Source organism: Desmodus rotundus, chromosome 3 (genome assembly GCF_022682495.2).
Source record: "Desmodus rotundus isolate HL8 chromosome 3, HLdesRot8A.1, whole genome shotgun sequence".
Classification (NCBI taxonomy): domain Eukaryota; kingdom Metazoa; phylum Chordata; class Mammalia; order Chiroptera; family Phyllostomidae; genus Desmodus; species Desmodus rotundus.
The window spans coordinates 19,466,631-19,486,053 of NC_071389.1; the positions used below are offsets into that span (position 1 = coordinate 19,466,631).

At 56.1% G+C, this 19,423-nt stretch overlaps 1 protein-coding gene across 1 annotated transcript; it reads left to right on the plus strand.

The window, feature by feature from the left end:
- The first annotated feature begins 705 nt into the window (after positions 1–705).
- SERINC2 (serine incorporator 2) lies at positions 706–18,375 on the plus strand. Its single transcript, XM_053920908.2, has 10 exons — positions 706–876; positions 9,079–9,240; positions 10,007–10,197; positions 10,638–10,717; positions 11,185–11,322; positions 12,272–12,441; positions 14,073–14,163; positions 14,507–14,636; positions 16,657–16,863; positions 17,810–18,375. The coding sequence occupies exons 1-10, from the start codon at positions 838–840 to the stop codon at positions 17,943–17,945; spliced, it is 1,344 nt and encodes a 447-aa protein (XP_053776883.1). The 5' UTR covers positions 706–837; the 3' UTR covers positions 17,946–18,375.
- Positions 18,376–19,423: the final 1,048 nt, after the last annotated feature.

A 19,423-nucleotide genomic window follows, 5' to 3' on the forward strand; every position in this document is an offset into this window, starting at 1 on the left:
CAGAAACGTGACCCTCCCACCCTTTCCGACCTTCTTAGCTGGGGGCCAGGGTTTGGGCGTCCTGCGGAGGGTGAGCCACTGAACACGGTGGCTGTGGGGCGCAGGTGCGGCATGCGGCTTCAAGGAGTCAGCAGAGCTTGCCGAACAGGCTGGAGGGGAGGGCAGCTGGAAGTGCGCAAGGCCGGGGTCTTAGATGAAACCGGAACGATGGGAAGCTCACATTTGTCAAGCATCTGCTATGTGTTGTAACAGCCCTGCGAGGCAAGTGTCCCTAACTTTACAGATGGTGAAGCGGGCTCAGAGAGGTGACGTGACTTTGTCTCTTAATCCAATCATTCATCCTTCAACACCCATGCTTTGGGCGGAGGCTCTGCGCCAAGTGCGGAGGAGTCAGGGGTGACCACCTCTCGGCTTCTGACTCTGCAGGGGGGACAGTGTTGTGAGTTCACACTGTGGCCTCGTGGGACTCGAACCCAGGTCCCAAACCTTCACTCGGGACCAGGACACGAGCCCCTGCCAGGATCTGGTCCGGTTGCACGGCTCGCGCAGCCACGGGAATCACCGCTCCACCCACTTTCCCCACAAGTTCCGCCCAGTGCACCTGCCCTAGGTGAGTCTCAGGAGGCCCCAAGCGCAGCCGGAAAACGGTGAGCGGCCAGGCAGGTGGGGCGGGGCCGGGGCGGAGCCAAAGGGCGGGGGCGGGGCCAGGCCGGGGCTCCAGAAGCCGGACCGGATTCCGCGGCCCGCGCCCCTCTACCGCGCCCCTCTACCGCGCCCCGGGCCCCGGGCCCCGTGCCCGGAGCTCGCGCCGCCGCCGCCGCCGCCGCCGCCGCCGTCATGGGGGCCTGCCTGGGCGCCTGCTCCCTGCTCAGCTGCGTGAGTCCCCACCGGCACCGCCGCGCTCCGCCTGCTCACTTTTGTCCTGTCTTCTTCCTCCAGTTTCTTGGTTTTCCTTCCTCCAAACTAGTTTTCTGGACCCGCACCCTGACTCCTCGCCCCTCGATCCCCCCCATTCCCACCCCCAACCCCAGCCCTTGCCCGCAGGCGCCGGGGACAGCTGCTGTCCCGGGCTCGGGTTACCGCGGGGGAGGGTTTGGGGCACGACGGGGCGGGGGAGGGAAGTGCCCTCTGCGGGCGCTCCTCCCAGGGATTGGGGAGACTGAGGCCCATAGCTCGGGGTGGGGTGGGCGTTGTGGCCCCACCGCGCTCAACTTGGAGATGTCCTCGAAGTGCGCCTTTCTCTGGTCTCTCTCCTAGACGCTCTCTTTGTGTGGCCTGCCTGGTCCCTGTACCTCTCTGTCGTGGGTCCTTCTCTGTCTCTCTCTCTGGCAATCTCTCCGTCAGTCTGTCTACCCCAGCCCGTCTGCCTCAGTTTGTCCATTTGTATTTGTTTGATATCTGTCTGTCCGTTCATTTGTACGACTGTCTTTGTCCCTCTGTAGCTTCTCCATCTGTCATTGTCCACAGTTCGGTGTCTGTCCATTTGTCCGCCCGTCCCATCGGTCTCTTGGCGTGCTTGTCTCTGTCTCATCCCGTTGGCTAACTCCTGGGCACTCCTCCAGACCCTTCCCTTCTGGGCCCCAAGCCGAAATGGGAAGTGGGGAGGAAGCCCCTGCTCGCCTTTCTAAAAGGCCCTTAAGTGACTTCTGTTAGGGGTGTCTCCGCCACCTGGGCCCAATTCAGGGTTGGAAGACCCAAGAGTTGAGGGAGGTTAGGGTGTGTGGGGGAGGGAGTACCTGGTCCCCTGGCTCAGGGACCCGGTGGGCAGTCAGTCTCCGTTTTGGGGCCACAGCCAGCATGGAGGCGGAGCTTCAACCAGACCCCAGATGAGAGGCCCCTTCTTTTCCTTTTTCCTTCATTAAATCTGAGGCTCATTCAGGCAGCCCCTCCCCCTCTGCCCCACACAAAGAGGAGCAGAGAGGAAGAGGGGGGTCTGGTGGCTGCTGAATCTCAGAACTTGCTTTCCTTTGTGTGTGTTAGGATGGGGGAAGGTAGGGGCGGGAGCTGGGGGATCTAGAGATTTACTTTACAGCCATTTTTTGAGAATATCTGAACAGAGAGGCTGTAGAGTGGGTCTCTGGACAGTCTCTTGTCCTCTCTGGGCCTCCATTTCCCCATCTGTGGTGTGTGTGTGTGTAGGAGAAATCAAGAGCTGGTCCCTGAGATGCCTCCCTGTCCAGTGAAATAAAGGTTTGGGCTGGGTCTCTGTCCAGGAAGAATTTGCTTCCTGGTTGTGGGGGGAGAGTTTCCCCAGAGTTGACCAGATAGCCATCTGGCGGGGCTGGCCTGGGGGCAGGTGATGTTGAGGGGAGACCTGCCAACGTCCTGTGCCTCTGTCTCCCCACCTGCCTCCCGCATAATGCTGTTGGGAAGATAAAAAGTGCCCCACCCAATTAATGGCACACTCTCAAAGCGGGAGCTATGGTTATTATCATCTTGGAAATGTGGGTGGAGAATTTCCTCTGGAGCCAAGTGCTTCTGACTCATCGAATCTTACCGTGCTGAAACCAGAAGGCACCGACAGTCCTGTTGCAACCCTCAGTTCACAGAGGAGGAAACTGCGGCACAGAGAGGGCAGCCGACTTGCCGAAGGGCACACAGTGAAAGACGGGGCACTGCAGCCAGGATTAAAATCCGATTTGTAACCCACGCTTCTTCCCCCATCCCAGGGGCCTGGGAGACAGGGCTGGCCCAGGGTTGAACTGGGTGTCACTTAGTGACTATCTACTATCTGCCAGGGACCCCCTTTCAGTGGCCTCCCCCAGGCTTCTGACCTCTGACATTTACTGTGCACCTCCCGCACACCAGGCACTGTGCTGAGCTCCTCACGCATGCGGTTCCCCCAGCCCTGTGAGGTAGTATCCCATACAGCAGATGGTGCTGCCAACAGCGGCCACCGCTTATGGCCTCCTCTCTGTGCGCCCCGCACTCCCTGCCCAGGGCTGTCATGGCGGCACAGGCCCGCACCCCAGCAAGCACTTCATATATACCCCTGCACTGGACCCCAGTGAGGCAGTGAGTACTACTCCCATTTCACAGATGAGGAAGCTGGATCCAACGAGCTGATACCAAGGAAAAGTCAGATTCTAGATTTCTCATTGTGTGTGTTAGCTGGTATTTGTTCCCTCTGACAATGCTACTCGTTGAGATTGATATCATTAGCGTTGTATTTGTTAGCCATCCATTTTAAGGTTTATCGTGATTCTCAAAATATATTACAAGCTCCTTGAAGAAGAAAAGTTAAAATAGTAAATTTTATGTTATGTCTATTCTGCCACACACTGGACACCAATCACAACCTGTTTCAATGGAGGTTCGCCTCATAGGAAGGAGTGAAGCTCCAGCACATCCTTAGCGGGGAGCGTGGGCGAGGGGGGAAGACTTGGACACTTCCAGCAGGAGGCACTTGCACCAGCATTTGTACTGGGCTGAAGGTGAGTCCTGGCCTGGATGAGGTAAGATGGACGGGCCCCACAGCGAATAGGAATCCACAGGCAGGCCAGCACACGGTAAAATGATGGTGAGCGAATATGTATTTAGTGAGGGCCCTCCCTGTGCGAGGGAGTGTGAAAGACCTTTGGGTTGGACTCAGGTCCTGGCCTGGCCTCTTCTCAGCTACGGGCGTGGGCGGGCACTTCCTCTCTCCTTGTTTGTAAGATGGGGAGAACAATGGTACCTGCCTCTCAGCGTGTTGTGGGGATCCAGTGGGACGGAGACGAACATGCCAACATTGTTCGCGTGAAGCTGGCATGCAGCAGCCACCCTGTGACACCCCCGCCTGGTAAATTTCTCTAGAGTGCATTTAAGGAAGTGGTGAAGCTGGTGGAACTAAGGCTGTCTGAAGTCGAGCCTGGGCTCCGAGCCACTTTCCTGTTCTGCCCAGGAGCCCATTTTATGAATGAGGAGACTGAGTCCCACAGAAGAGAAAAGAGACTTGTCTAAGGTCACATTGCAACTCGGTGGCAGAGCCAAGACTCTAGGCCATCTATTCTTAGCTACGCGTCGGGGAAGCCACTGTGCTGGAGTAGTTTGGGGCTGAGTTCTTCCTGCGTTTTGTCTGGGTCTAGGCTGGCTCAGCCAGTGATGGGGCTGCTCGCGAAGTCTCCAAAGTGCACCCTGCCCTGGCTGGGCCCCGCTTTTTGTTTAAATGTGGCAAAATAGACATAACCTAAAATTTACTATTTTGACTCTTTTTTAGTCTTCAAGGAGCTTGTAATTTTAAGAAACAGGGTATATATTAAAATAGGTATCTAACAAAAAGCCAGCCTAATGACATCGATCTCACTGAGTGGCACTGTAGGAAGGAGTAAATATTACCGGCTAGGGCACACAGTGAGAATTCTGGAATCTGCCCTCCCCTTGGTGTCAGTTCTCTGGATCACTGAAAACAAGCCGTGGCCCTCTCCCCCCGTTCCCAGACACACTGCACCCCACTGCCTTGATCTGTTTTCCATCCTGTGGCCCGGTGATATTTCCAGAATGCGAATCTGGTGTTGTGCCCCTTCTTTAGCAGCGGCTCCCCCTTGCCTTCAGGATGAAATCCAGACTCCTCGGCCGGCCTGCAGGGACCCTGGCCCTCACTTCTGTCACTCTTATAGCTTCTTTTATTGCCCAGCTACCCTGAACATACGATGTTCCTCTCAGCTTTGCTTGCATGATTCCCTTTGTAGGAATACCCTTCCCTTCCTCACTTGGCTCTCTTACTGGTCTTCCTTGAAAACTGTCTGCCCCTCCTTTCAGTTGTCTGCTATAGTAAAACACACATGGCATGAAGCGTGCCTTTGTAAGCACTGTAAGTGTGAGCTTCGGGAGCCCTGAGTGCCCGACGCACTGCTCTGCGGCCGTCCCGGCGGTCCACCTCCAGAACCTTCTCATCTCCCCCCAGACTGAGACTGCTGACGCATTATGTAAGGACCCCTCCTTCCCTCCCCTGGCGACCGCCACTCTACTTTCTGTCTCTGCGAATCTGACTGCTCTAGGTACCCCATGTAAGTGGAGTCGTATGGTATTTATATTTTCGGGACTGGCTTATTTGACTTAGCACGACGTCCTCACGGTTCGTCCATGTTGTAGCGCGTTGTGTGAATTGTATTCCTTTGTAAGGCTGAATGATGCTCCATCGTGTGTGCCTACCACATCCGGCGCTTGACGGACACTTGGGTTGCTTCCACCTTTTGGTTTTTGTGAATCGTGCTGCTATGAACACAGGGGCACAGGTATCTGTCCGCGTCCCCGCCTTCAGTTCTTTTCAGTGTGACCCAGGAATAGAGGGCCAGTTCATTTTAAACAAAACAGCTTTAAACTGTGGCCCCAGCGCTCACCTGCCTATCCCACCCACCCAGTGCCCCAGAAATGGTTCTAAGAACCTGTGTCCCCAGCTCTGGCAACAACCAGGAGAGTGTGAATGACTTAGTGGCAGTCTGTTTCCACCATGCCAAACCAAGCACGGCTCCAGAGCTGTCTTCCTTGCCTTGAAAGGTAGTGAGTTCCTTGTCGTTGACAGTAGGCAAGCAGCAGAGGGTAGCCGACTGCCTTACTGGTGATCCTGCATTAGAGAGGGGCCGGACTGGTTGAAGGCCAAGTAACCTCGCAGCTGGAAGACTCTAAGACTCAGAGCTTCCTAAGTTCTGAGTTCTCCATTCAGAGAATCTGGCTGGTGCTAAGGCTAGTATTGTTCTGGTGCTTTTCCATTGCTGCCTTTCCCCTGAGTGCATTTGGTGGGGGAAGTGTTACAGTTGGCCTCAGCCTTACACATTGCATCGTAAGCATTAGTCCAGGTTGCTCTGCAGCCTGGTGGCTTTCACCTTTCCTGCCTCCATAGCATGCATGGAGTACATGCGCCACCACTGGTCCCTGGGCATTTCGGGCATCGGCAGACTCCTGAGATTCTAATAAGCTCCTAACATCGAAAGCTTGTGCCTATTTTAGTTTTTCTTCCTTAATTGAAAACTTATTTTTAAATGATAAAACCAACTGTATTGGGGTATAATTTAATTATATTTTGTTACGTGTACCCATTTAAGTGTTACCTCCCCCTCTGCTCCCTTTCGCAGACATATCCCTCTTAGGGAGTACCACAGTGTATTGCTGGGCATTTATTTTCAGTTTCCCCCTATTACTTTCCTGGTGTGAATAGTGCCACAGTGGCCTTGTGAGTGCATTGGTGTGCCCACGTCTGCCCTTCCTCCCACCGCTGGTACTTCTGTAGGAAGAGGTTCTTGTAGGAGCCGTTGCAGAGGTGGAGGGACGGTCAGGATGCATGAATGTTCCAAGGCTGCTCCGGAAGCAGCTGGGAGCTGGCATGTGTTTTTCTCTCCCTGACCTGGTCTCTCTGGCTACTGGCTGGGCCCTTGGAAATCCGGAGGTTTCGGGTGTCAGGAACACCTGGATTTTGATCTCCAAAAAACAGAGCGAGCTGAAAGGCCAGGCTCCCTGACCGCAGCGGGGCAGCTTTTCTTGCACCTCAAATGTCTTCAGTTGAAACAGTAACAAGCCAGAGCCAGGCCCTGCCCCGGGCACGCGGGCAGCTGGTTCCTGAGGTCAGTGCCCGTCCCCCTCCCTTGGTTTCTCTGGCGTTGGCGGCGCTGCATTCATGACTGGCGTCTTCTGAAATTAAACCGCACCGCCGTCAGGGGCTAGTGAGCCCTTGGTGCAGAGGGGCCTGAGCTGAATCCCAGCTCCTCAGCTTCCTTCCATGTGACCTTGGTCATGTTACCTCTGAGTCTCAGTTTCCTCTTTGTACATGGGAGGGTCTAACACACTTACATCAGAGTGTCAGCGAGGCTTAATGTAGCTAGGGCGCTTTCCACAGTGCTGGGGACTGAGCAGCTCCTCCCCGAGGCAAGCTGTCACTCACGGCCGTGACCTGGATCTCAGCACTGCTGTCCACTTGTGTGGCGAGTTTGGTAACCTCTCGGATCTCAGTTTCCTCATCTGTGAAGTGGGAACTGACAGCCAGCCCTGTCTGATAACCAGAATGCTCTGTGCGGCTTATAAAACTCTTTTATGGCATTTGCTTATGTCCTCGCCTCCAAAAGGTGGCCGTGATAGGAGCCAGGACTTGGGGTGGAGGCTGCAAGTCGCTGGGTGGGTGAACTGTTACGATTTGGCCGGTGAGGGGGAGTTCCCTTTTGCAAGCATTTCGTTTAGCATTCATGTCTTTGGCTTTGCAGGTGAGAGCTGGTGACAAGGAGCAGTGGCAGGGGCCTTTCCAGTCCAGGGGCGGGAGGGAGGAAACAGGAAGGCAGATACCCCTCAAGCAGAGTGTGTGTGCCTTACCCCTTGTGACCAGTCCAGAGAGCAGGGGGCTGGGTCTCAGAAGGGCAAGATTCCCTTTCAGCCCGTTTGCCACAAAGCTGATCATTCAGCATAAGGCTGTTCTGGTGCATCCTGGCTTCAAACCTCTGAGTGGGTGCCCACTGCTGTTAGGGTGAGCACCAGGGTTTAGCACAGCTGATCATCCAGCATAAGGCTGTTCTGGTGCATCCTGGCTTCAGACCTCTGAGTGGGTGCCCACTGCTGTTAGGGTGAGCACCAGGGTTTAGCACGTGGCTGCCAGGTCCTGCCCGCCTGGCCGACCTCGGCTCTCACTGCTCGCTGCCTGTCATGCAGCTTTGGCCACAAGGTCCTTCTTTTCATTCCTGCCCACCCCAGAGCCACCTCAGGCTCTGTCCCCTCTGTCTGGGGCGCACTTTCTTCACCTTGTTGGGAGAGTGCATCCTCATCTTTCAGCTCTCCGCTACATTGTTACTTCTTCAGGGAAGTGACGCCGCCCCCTATGTAGACTAGGCTCCCCCCACCAGTCACTCCTGGCAGCACACACATTCTCTTCCTAGCACTTGCTGTGGTGGGTGCAATGCTTTGTTAGTGTCGTTCCTGCCCTTGGAAGCTCCACGAGGGCAGGGCCAGTGCCTTTCTAGACTCTTTGCTGTCTAGGCTCTTACATACCTGGGCAAGGAGTTGGCGCTCCTTGTGGGAAGATAAACAGTTTAGCAGAAGTAACTGGAAGTGAGCCCTTTTCTTCAAAGGCTGGGCTGGTAGACCCAGAGCCTAGAGAGGTGAGGCTCTTGTTGGGGTGCCGGCTATGAATGGTGGGGCATCACCCACCCCTGAATGGTGTCAGTCAGCCCCAGATTGGGAAGGGGCCACTGCCAGCTTGGGCAGAGGAGCCTGGGCAGGGAAAGGGTCAGACAGCCACTGCTGTCCAAAACCGGTCCAGGCCCAGAGCGGGAAATCCCAGCTACTCACAATTCTTCATTCCATTCGTTCATTCAACAGGTGTTTATCATGCGCTTTTCTGCTCTCTCCTGAGGTCTTAACATGTGTCTGGTGCTACACCAAACACTTTACATTCACTCACCAGATAGTCACTGAGCTCCTACTGTGTGCTAGGCAGTTCCAATTTCTGGGAATACCACAGTGAGCAGACAAAAATTCCTGCCCTGGGGGCGCCCTGCTAGAACGGGAGGCAGACACACGTAAGTAAAATATGAATCTTAACAGATGGTAGTAAGTCCTACGGAGAAACACGAAGCAAGGAAGGGGAAGGGAGTCTGAGGAGGTTACAAATTAAAACTTCTATTTCATTCTTATAACTGCCATGTGAGAAGTAAGTACCCGTCTGCTTCCTGCTTTATAGAAGAGGATACTGAGGTTCAGAGAGGCTGAATGAGCAATACAAAGTCACACAGCCACTCAGTGATGGAGCTAGCCTTCTGGATTTAAAAAAATTTATTATAGTTTTTTTACTGCTCTGATTCCCTGTAAGTGAGAAACAGTGTGGCCCAGCTCTTTCTCTCTGAAGCCACGGTAACGCCTGAGGTAGATCCAGGTCTGAATCTGGGTTCTTTTCCTCGCCGGCTGTGTTACCATGTATGACCCAGCTTCTTCCAAGCTTGGTTTCCTCAGCCTCCCCCTCAGGCTTGAAAGTTAAGTGGGACCACACTTGCCTGGTGCGGGATAGGCGGGCTCGGTGCACATTTGGAGGCGTCGAATGGGCAGTAGTGGGTGCTGTGAGCTCGGGCACGGACAGGGAAAGGAGGCAGAGAGTAAGGGTGCCGTCCCCTGCCCTCCCTGCAGGCGTCCTGCCTCTGCGGCTCTGCCCCCTGCATCCTGTGTGGCTGCTGCCCCTCCAGCCGCAACTCCACCATCAGCCGCCTCACCTTCACGTTCTTCCTCTTCCTGGGCGTGCTGGTGTCCATCATCATGCTGAGTCCCGGCGTGGAGAGTCAGCTGCACAAGGTGCGTAGCCCCAGCGGTAGGGGTGGGGGGTGCCGAGGGAGCAGCCTGTGGGGCTTGGCCTCTGGTGGAGGAGGCTCAGCTGCTAGGGGGCCCGGGCTGGGGGCCCAGCGGATCAAGAAGAGGTGGGCAGGGGGGGTTCCCATGAATTTCTTCAGGTGGGACGGAGGGTTTGAGCCTCACATGGGATTCTCGGTTCTCGTAAGCCACGGTCCCCTCGGAAAATCATATTAATCATTATTGCCCTAAGACACTGGCCCAGGCAAGGTCTCCCCTCTTTAATGCCCAAGCCCAGTTTGGGGGGGGGGTTGCAAATGGCCCGGCATAGACCCAGCAGAACACTGAGGCCAGGGGCTGCGACATTTTAGTGTGCGTGAAGGTATGGGTCCCCTGGGGGGTGTGCGGGAGTGCGGAGTCTCGGGCCCACCTTAGAGACTCTAGTTCTGTCTGAGAGGGGCCTCAGAATCTTGGTTTCCCCCCGGATCTCAGGGGGCACTGGTGTAGGTGGAAGGGAGAGTACCTCGGGAAATTGTGCTCTAGAGAGTGTGACATGCATTCCTGGGGCTGTGGGCACGATGACAAGGTAACAGGCCCGTAGTGATACCATGTAACTGGACCAGCTGTCTGCTGGGGGCGGGGGGCCGTGCACTCCTAGGACCTCAGGCCCAGCCCCTGCTGGGAGAGCCTCCCTTGGGGCAGCCCTGGGCAGAATCAGGCCTCGCTGGGTGGGGTGAGGCCATCCAGCTGCTCTGTCTGTCTGTCTCCACAGCTGCCCTGGGTGTGTGAGGAGGGGGCCGGGACGCCGCTCGTCCGGCTGAGCCACGTCGACTGTAGCTCCCTGCTGGGCCAGCGCGCCGTCTACCGCATGTGCTTTGCCACAGCAGCCTTCTTCTTCCTCTTCATGCTGCTCATGCTCTGCGTGCGCAGCAGCCGCGACCCCAGGGCCGCCGTCCAGAACGGGTGAGGGCGGGGCCGCCTGTGTCCGGCCCTCCCGCAGCGGTTCCCACCCACCCCCTGCCAGTTCTCAGACATCTCCAGACGCCCCCCTCACACTCAGGAAGCAGGAGGGCACACACAGCAGTCAACTCATTTAGCTTTTTCCAATTCTCAGATGAGGAAATAAAGCTCAGAAAGAGCAACGACATGCCAAGGCCACACAGCATTTAGGGACATGGAGGGCCCAGAACCCTGGTAACCACCCTCAGCCCTACTTGGTCCTTCCCTCTGCCCCTCGAGGCTTTTTCTAGGGCCAGGACAGACTTCCTGTGCCCACCAGACCATCAGAAAAGTCCCTCTTCACCTCTCCCAATACTTGCTCTTTGGGGGGTGAGGTTCTGGGGGTCGGGCCTGTTCCTCCAGCCCTGCTCAGCTCTCTTGTCTGTCCTCACCCCGCCCCACAGGTTTTGGTTCTTTAAGTTCCTGGTCTTTGTGGGCATCACCGTGGGCGCCTTCTACATCCCTGATGGCTCCTTCTCCAACAGTAGGTGGTCTTGGTGGGGAGGGTTGGAGGCTGCCAGGAGGCGCGTGGGTTCCTGAGGGAGGAGTGCTGGGGGGAGGGCTGCTCTTGGCCCCGGTACCCAGACCCCAGGCTGCTGACTCGGTCCTCGGCTCCTGGTCAGGACACAGCGCTCTGGTGCTTGGCCATATGGCCTCTGGGCAACTTCGGAGTGGGGACGGGAATGAGGGGACCTGCTTCACCCCCGGGTCATTCCCTGCCACACTCTGTCTCTGTGCAGGGCTAGGGGCTCTCTGAGAGCAGGGACTTCGCTTTTTCTGGGTGTCCCTGGTGCAGGGTGCGGCACACATGACTGTTGAATGAATCAACGTGTGTGTGAGAGGGGCCTGCCCCAGGAATCCCAGGGAGCCTGGTGGGTCGGGATCCCTGGAGCTCAGGCTTTGGCCCATGGCCGGACCAGCTCGCCTCTCTCCCCCACTCTTCCCATCCAGTCTGGTTCTACTTTGGTGTCGTGGGCTCCTTCATCTTCATCCTCATCCAGCTGGCGCTGCTCATTGACTTTGCGCACTCCTGGAACCAGCAGTGGCTGGGCAATGCCGAGGAGCGCGACTCCCGTGCCTGGTATGCAGGTCAGTGCCGCCAGCTGGCCAGCTTCAGGCGGGCCTGAGCTACCGGAGAAATCAGGGGGCTTTGAAGCTTGATGAAATCCTGGAGTGCATCTCAAGCAGCCCCCACCTCAGTGCAGGCATTGAACCTGGAGGGAAGGTGGTGGGTGTGGGCAGGGACAGCTGATTCCAGGGCGACTTCCAGGGATCAGAGGAGAGAGGAGCTGGAGAGGCCTCGGCGGGGTCTGGTTCAGCAGTTCCTGTGGAATATACCAGGCACAGCCAGTCTAGACCAAACTTCAAATGACACTTGGTTGTTGAAACCCCAGCGGCAGCCCTGGCTGGTGTCACTCAGTGCATTGAGCACCGGCCTGTGAACCTGAAGATTGCCGGTTTGATTCCCATTCAGGGCACATGCCTGGGTTATGGGCCAGGTCCCCAGTAGGGGGTGCGCGAGAGGCAATGAATGTTTCTCACACATTGATGTTTCTCTCCCTCTCTTTCTCCCCCCTCACTAAAAATAAATAAATAAAATACTAGAAAAGAGTTGCCTCTCTAATCTGGAAGCAAAAGAAAGAAACCCCACTGGCTGAAAGGGGCCCTGTCCAACTCTCTTTCCGTTCTTCTGAGTCCCTCAAAAAGAAAGGCTCGCTGAGGCGCCGCTTGGTTTTCACGCCTCTCTGGACTCTCTCCCCGACAGAGCAGATCCCCACCCCTCCAGTTCAGTTTGGACTGTTTGTTTTCATTGCTTTTATTTGCACGGTTACTCTATTTGTGAAGAGTGAATCGTTTTAGTTCCGGATGGGGCAAACACTCACAAAGGTGTTGGTGAATGATACAAGTTCAGGAGACACGGGTGTCATTCCTTGGATGACAAAGCTGAGGCCCAAGACAGGGTTGCCCAACAAGCCTCCTTGAGGGAGTGGGTGTCCCTGTGCCTCCTGACCGCCCTGCTTGCTGCCCTCCTGCCCAGGTCTCTTCTCCTTCACCCTCCTCTTCTACTCGCTATCTATTGCGGCCGTGACCCTGCTCTTCATTTACTACACTCAGCCCGGCGCCTGCTCCGAGGGCAAGGTCTTCATCAGCCTCAACCTCACTCTCTGTGTCTGCGTCTCCATCATCTCCGTCCTGCCCAAGGTCCAGGTGAGCTTGCCAGTCTCTGCGCAGCCTGGAACCAGGCCCACTGGGGTGTGGACGTCCTGTGGGAACCCTGGAGTCCTGGGGCAGCGCTGCTGGTCACAGAGGCTCAGCTGAGAGTGTGGGCTCCCCATCAGCCTCCCTGGGTTAGAGCCTTGGCTCTCACATCCACACACGAGGTGTCTTGGGGGGAAGGGCTTTAACCCCTCCGTGCCTCTCTCTTCTCACATGTAAAATGGGGATAATAATACCTACTGTGTGGGGTTATTCTCAGGATTGAGATCATATTGTGAACACCTAGAGCAGTGCCTGTCCCATAAATAGCCATCTGGACATTGGCTATTGTTACTCTTATTGTTGCTTTTATGTAAATTGGGAGAATGTTAGGGAGGGTCACTGAACAGGGATTCTTAGACACCTGAAGAGGTGGTGTTAGGCGGTACAATTCCACAGTTTACACTTGCAGACTCTCTGGGGCGATGGGTGGGGGTTCCCAAGTAATTGTTTGTTCTTCAGTAAGGAAGCCTTCGGAGTCAGTGGTTCTTTCCAGTTCCGGATCTCAGCCCCCCAGCGGTTTCGAAGGTGGCTCAGGAAGTCTTTGGGGTCTTTAGCAGAAAGTTTTGGAACCTCCCTTCTGGTCAGAGCCTTCATTTCCCATTGAGAAAATTGAAGCCCAGAGAGGGTGATGCTTCCACTTCAAGTCACACAGCAATCAGTATTCGTGCAGCAAATACCTCCTGCGTACTTGCTGCATGCCAGGCACCCTTCTTGCTGTTGGGGATGCAGCTGTGAGGAAGAGGAGAGAGAGTAGGCATACCAGCTGACAGTTAATGGCATCTGTCGTGTTGCGTGGTCCTTGCACCATCATCGCCCCCACTTAACCGATGAGGAGACAGGCTCAGAGGAGTAAAGAGACTTGCCCAAGGTCACACGGCGATACGGGGTGGAGCTGGGACTGAACCCAGGCAGACTGGCTCCAGAGCCTGTGCTGTTTCAGAGTTTAGATCCATATTTTCAAGTGTGCATGTGGCGAAGGGTGGGAAGAATAATCAATAGACCAGGGAAAGGAAGGCGGTTTTGGATGACTATCGTGTGGGAAATAAAGAGGGGGTGGGTTAAAAGGCAGGCAGGGCCAGGGCCTTGTTGGGGGTCCTGTTTGAGGGGAGGCCTGAAAGCTAAAGAGGGGCTGCCCGTGCAGAGATATGGGAAGGAACGTGTCAGGGAGAGGGCACGGTGAGAACAAAGGCCCCGAGGTGGGAGAGGGTGCAGCACGTTCCACAGACGACAAGGCCACCACTGTGGCAGGGGTGTAGTCAGCAGGGAGGAGCGTGAGTGGGTGGGGTTAGGTGTAGACGGTGGGACCAATCAGGAAGGGCTTTAATTCAGAGGGCGAAGGGATGCCCCCCTTGCAGGGTTCTGAGCAGAGAAGCAAGGGGGTAACCTGTTAGGAGAAAGAATTAGGACTCCACCTCTGGGTAGGCTAGGTGGACAGTGGGTGGCCTGGGGGGGCGGTGTTTTCCCAAAGGCTGTGGCGTGCCTGGCCCTAGGGTGGTGGGGGTTTCTGAGGTCCCCTTGTTGGCTGAGTGGGGGTGTCCCCGAGTCTGGCAGGGCTCCTACTGAGGGATTGTTCTTACCAGGATGCCCAGCCCAACTCGGGTCTGCTGCAGGCCTCCGCCGTCACACTCTACACCATGTTTGTCACCTGGTTGGCTCTGTCCAATGTCCCTGGTGAGTACAGGCCCCGGGTCCAGGAGGCCTGGCCTTGTTCTTGGGCTAGAACAGCCCTCTGGTTGGGGGGGGGGGGGCGGCGCTGGGGGCCTCACAGGTGACAGGGACACCCCAGCCCAGCCCATTCTGAGGCTTATTCTTTCAGGGAAGTGGGAGGACCCCATCTGTCTCTGGAGCTCTCTCTCGTCTTGTCTGCTAAATGCTATCTGTCGCTGGGACTGGAATGGTGGGGTGCGTGTCTGTCTTTCTGTCCATTTGGGTTGGCTCACTGCCCATCCTCGGGGCTAAGTGGCCCTCAGACCTGGCCCACGTGGGCTGAGGGTGACCACGCTCCTATCCCCAGACCAGAAATGCAACCCCCACTTTGACAATGGGACGATCCTGACAGCCCCTGAGGGCTACGTGACCCAGTGGTGGGATGCGCCAAGCATCGTGGGTCTCATCGTCTTCCTCCTGTGCACCTTATTCATGAGGTATGGCGGGGGTCTGGCTCCTGGGGACCAGAGCCGGAAGTGAGGGGAGGATGTGGGAGTCGAGACACCAGTCTGGAAACGTGTGCTGGTGGGGAAAGGAAGTCCCTCAGAGGGCACAGTGTCACTGCATGGCCGGGGCAGGGCTGACCCCTGCTTCTTGGCCCCGGGCCCTTTCTTGCACACAGGGCTGCTATGTGCCCAGCTCAGTTGGATGCTGGAAACTGTGGGGTTGGGGAAAGAGCCTGGACCGGGGCCAATGGGTCCAGGCTCTGTCACTCACCTGCTGTGTGGCCTTGGGCTGAGTGGCTTCACCTTTCTGAGCTCCAGTTTCCTCCTTAGTAAAAGGAAGATGATAACCTCCAATGCCCAGGGTGGCTGGGACCCTAACAATCTCATCTGAGAGAGAGCAGCTGATTCTTAAGATCACACAACAACTTTTTTTAAAGGGGCATCTCAGCAAGTTCCTACCGGTGTGAACTCGGGAACCTGGCTGCCTGCGTATGAACCCGGCACTGCCACTTACTAGCCATGTGATCTTGTAAAAATCGCTTAACTTTTCTGTGCCTCAGGTTCCTTAACTGTAAAATAGGGATAAAAATAGTACCTACCTCACTGGATCGTTGTGGGGTTATAGGTGAGTTAGTATGTAGTACAAGGCACTTAGACAAGAACTTGACAAGTAGCAGGCACCGGAGAAGTGTTTGCTGTTATTGCAAATAACTGTGAACCTTTGCATAGCTGGGTGTGAGTGGCTGTTTTGTACGCGTCACTCCATGGAAAGCTCCGGTGTAATTCTGTTTACCCCGAATCTGGCAGACTCCACACTGCCTCTCTGTGGCCCCGCCTTTCTCCAGGGCTGCTCCCTTTGTCTGCCCTTTACTCCCTGGAGGGCGCCTCTGCTCTGCTCCTCCAGGAGCACCACCCCCGCCTCCAGGCCCCGGGCTAGAACATTCTGAGGCTGTTTCACATTTTGTTTTGTTTGGGTCTTTTTAAGAACATTTTCTCCAAGTCAAGTCTGGGCAGTATACAAACATCTCTGGTCTTCGTCACCTCATCCGATTCCCTTTTCAATCTGGAAAGGCCCCTGTCACCTCCATCCCAGCGGGAAATGGGGCTCAGTGCTGTGGGGCCACTCGTCTGAGGCCATGAGCACCCAGTGGCTGTGGGCTGGAGCATGCCGTCTCACCCTGGTACCCTGTGCTTCCTGATGCTTCTCAAACACACCCCTCTCGGGCCTGAGGTCACCAGGCAGCACCTCTGAGAGCCTAGGGGGCCAGGGGCTGTGTGTTCTTAGCTCTTAAAACACAGGAAGCAAAGGAGCATAAGCAGCTTTTGCCCAGCGAGATCGCCCAGGTGTGAGCTCGTACACGGTGTTTTGGTGAGCGGGGTGTGTTGCAGCTCAGGACGCTGGATCTTCAAAGTTGTGTATGTGCCTCAGACCGTTACCTGTTCATAACACGAAACCTCATTACGGAAGAGCAGTGGCCGAAAAATCATTACTCTTATTATTTTAAAAATTATAAACACGTAGGGGAGGTAATTGGTAAAACCACTTACCTAAAACTAATAAAAGGAAAACAAACTTAATGGCAAATGAGTACTGTTAATTATTAACATTATTAATAATGGTAGTACCTGGCGTGGTGCTTGGCAGTCCTAGGTACTCACTACGTGCTCATGGAGATGGCAAATGAACAACCAGAATAACAGTGATGGTTCATCTGTTTACACTCTGCACCAGGCGCAGTCCTGGGCACTTCACATCATTATTCCATTCATCGTCCCGGCAGCCCTGTAAGGGAGGGACTCTCCTACCTGATTTTAGAGACAAGGAATCAGAGGCTCAGAGAGGTGGCGTGTCTTGCTCAAGTTCATGAAGGGAGCAGGGTAGAGCTGAGAGTCAGAGCAGTTTGCTAGCTCCTGGGCGCGGGACCAACCACCAGGTCGTGAGCCTCCCAAGGCTCTGGACCGTTATGCCCCTGGAGGCTACAGCCCTGAATGCCCCCTCCCTCCCCTGCAGCATTCGCTCCTCGGACCACCGGCAGGTGAACAGCCTGATGCGGACTGAGGAGTGCCCACCCGTGGTGGAGGCCACACAGCAGCAGCAGGAGGTGGGCCGGGCCTATGACAACGAGCAGGATGGCGTCACCTACAGCTACTCCTTCTTCCACTTCTGCCTGGTGCTGGCCTCCCTGCACATCATGATGACGCTCACCAACTGGTACAGGTGCGTGCAGCCTGGCTGGACATGGCGGAGCCTGCAGTGCCCTGGCAGGGGGCGGGGGGTGCCACCCATCTCCTCTCTTCTGGCTCCTCACTGGGGTTTTCCTGAATCCCACTCAAGGCTCGGGCATGGAGGAGTCTGTCTAGCACCCTCCATGGCACCTGCCCCATATGCGACCCAGTTTCCCTGCCACTGATGGCTGAGCTCCTGGTACCTGCACAGGTGCCAGAAAAGTGGGGATCACAGGAGGTGGGGCTGGGCCCGTGCAGGGCAGACCAGGTGTACAGATCAGGCGTGGTGACATGGCTTATGGGGTCAGATCTGGGATTCATGGTGGGAGGGTTAGGATCAGGGTGCAGAGGTCAGAGTCAAAGTCACAGGGCTAAGAATAGGAAAAATGAAGCCAAGAGTTGAAATTGGGCCAGATAAAGTCACAAGTTTGGTCATGTGATTAAAATTGGGGTTAGGAGACCATAAAGCCAGGATTGAAATTGCCAAGTCAAGGGGCTAAGAACAAGGCCAGGGGCCAGTACTTGGGTCACAGGGTTAAGGGTCAGAATTGAGGTCAGATATCAAAACTGTGGTCATAATATCAGGGGTCAGAAATGGGGCTAGAGGGTTGAGGGTCAGAGTCCAGATTAGAGGTCAGGTCTAAGGCCTAGAGCCCTAGGGTTCCGAAGTCAGGGACCAGGAGTCAGGTCACAATATTATAGTCAAAGACTGAGGTCAAGGTTGGAACTGAGGCCAGGCAGGGTCAGGTCTATGGTACAAGGTCAAGAGTTATGTCTAGAGTCTTGAAGTCAAGTGTCAAAAACACCAGAGATGGGGACTGGAGTTACAGAGTAAGAACCGAAGTTGAAGTCAGGGGTCACGACTGGATCATAAAGTCAGGGCCAGGGCTGAGGTCAAGTCTGGGGACCAGGCTCACTGGGATGGTGGTGTGTTCCAGACCCGGTGAGGCCCGGAGGATGATCAGCACCTGGACTGCCGTGTGGGTGAAGATCTGTGCCAGCTGGGCCGGGCTGCTCCTCTACCTGTGGACCCTGGTCGCCCCCCTCCTCCTGCCCAACCGTGACTTCAGCTGAGACAGCCCCTGCAGCCTGCCCACCTGGTGCCTCAGGGCTCAGTGACAGTCAGCCAGGCTGCCCCGCCCCGCCTCCAGCACTTGCCCTTCAGCTGGGCGCCTTATTCTTAGTGCCTTCAGGGGTGGGGAGCATCAGGCCCATGCCCGAGCCTTACCCTCTGCTGCCCCCAGACTACGGGGCTTCCTCTTCCTTCCCCTTGTCCCCGTCATCTACGCTCACCTTGGGGGAAAAGGGCCCCTGTTCCCAGGCGCCCCAGGAGAGGGACCTGAAGGAAATGCTCAGCACCGCTCCGGGGGTACTCCCTGCAGTGGGGTGCCTGGCACTGGCATTCCCGACCACGCCCCCAGGGCGCCCCTCACCTTCCTAGACTCCGTGCCTTACAGAGTCTCTGAGACTTTGCCCAATAAAGAAGCCACAGCGTGTGCCTCCATGTCCTCTGCCCCTCACCCTCAGTGCGGTCCCCGCCGGTGTGGGGCTGGTGTGGCAGTTGGGGATGGAATATCAGGGCTGAGGGGCCAGCCACCAGGGGCCTCGAAGGCCAGAGAGGCCTGGGCTGTGTCCTCTGGGTTATGGGGAGCCTGGGGACGGGGGCTATGGAGCCTATAGACCAAGGAGGGGCTTCAAATAAAGAGAATAAAGAGGGGAGTTGGAAAGGGGGGCCTGGAACAGTGCCCACATGAGGGGTGGCGAGGCCAGAGTCAGAGTGGAGAGGGGCCCTTCAAGGTGGCTGAGGGGTTGTCTTCAGGGCCATCTTACTAGTTTCTGCCCTGAGGTCCTGCCCTACCTCTGACTCACCTCCAGGGTCTTCCTGAGGAGCTTGTCACCATTCTCCCTTCTTCCTTGTGTGGACGTTAGCACCTGCTCTGAGCCAGGTGCCTTGGGGCATGGGGGAGAGCCAGTTTGGGAGGGACTAAGTTGGCCTGGATCCTGCCAACCTGTGGAGGCTGAGGCCAGAGGGACTCCCGTGGGGCTCTGGCAAGTCCTCCCTGCCTCTGGGCCCTGGCTCCTCATTTGTCAGATGGGGAAAATATTACCCCTCCCAGGGTGTCATGGGGCTCAGAGGAAGCTACCTACCTGTCTCTGAAGGCGCACCGTGGTGTGGGGGCGGGGGGCGCACAGGCCCCTGGCCAGGGCCCCCAAGCCTCATCCTGACGTGATGACTGACCGCAGCCCATACTGCCTGGCACGGGGCAGGCGGCTGTAAATGTTTGCTGTTACTCAAGGGCGTGGGAGCACGCTGCCGAATGACCAGAGACAAGTCCTGCAAAGCAGGCAGAAGGCTGGTTGCCCAGTGTGGGAGGATGCGTCATGTCAAACTCCCTGGAAGCGTGGTCACATCTCAAGTGGAAAACCTGAACCTCACCCCAGGGGACCTGGCTGGGACTTAGGCCAACACCATGACTTATAGTGTGACCTCAGGCAAGGGACATAACTGCTGGCCTTGCTTTTTGTATTAGAAAACTAAGGCAGTAGGATTA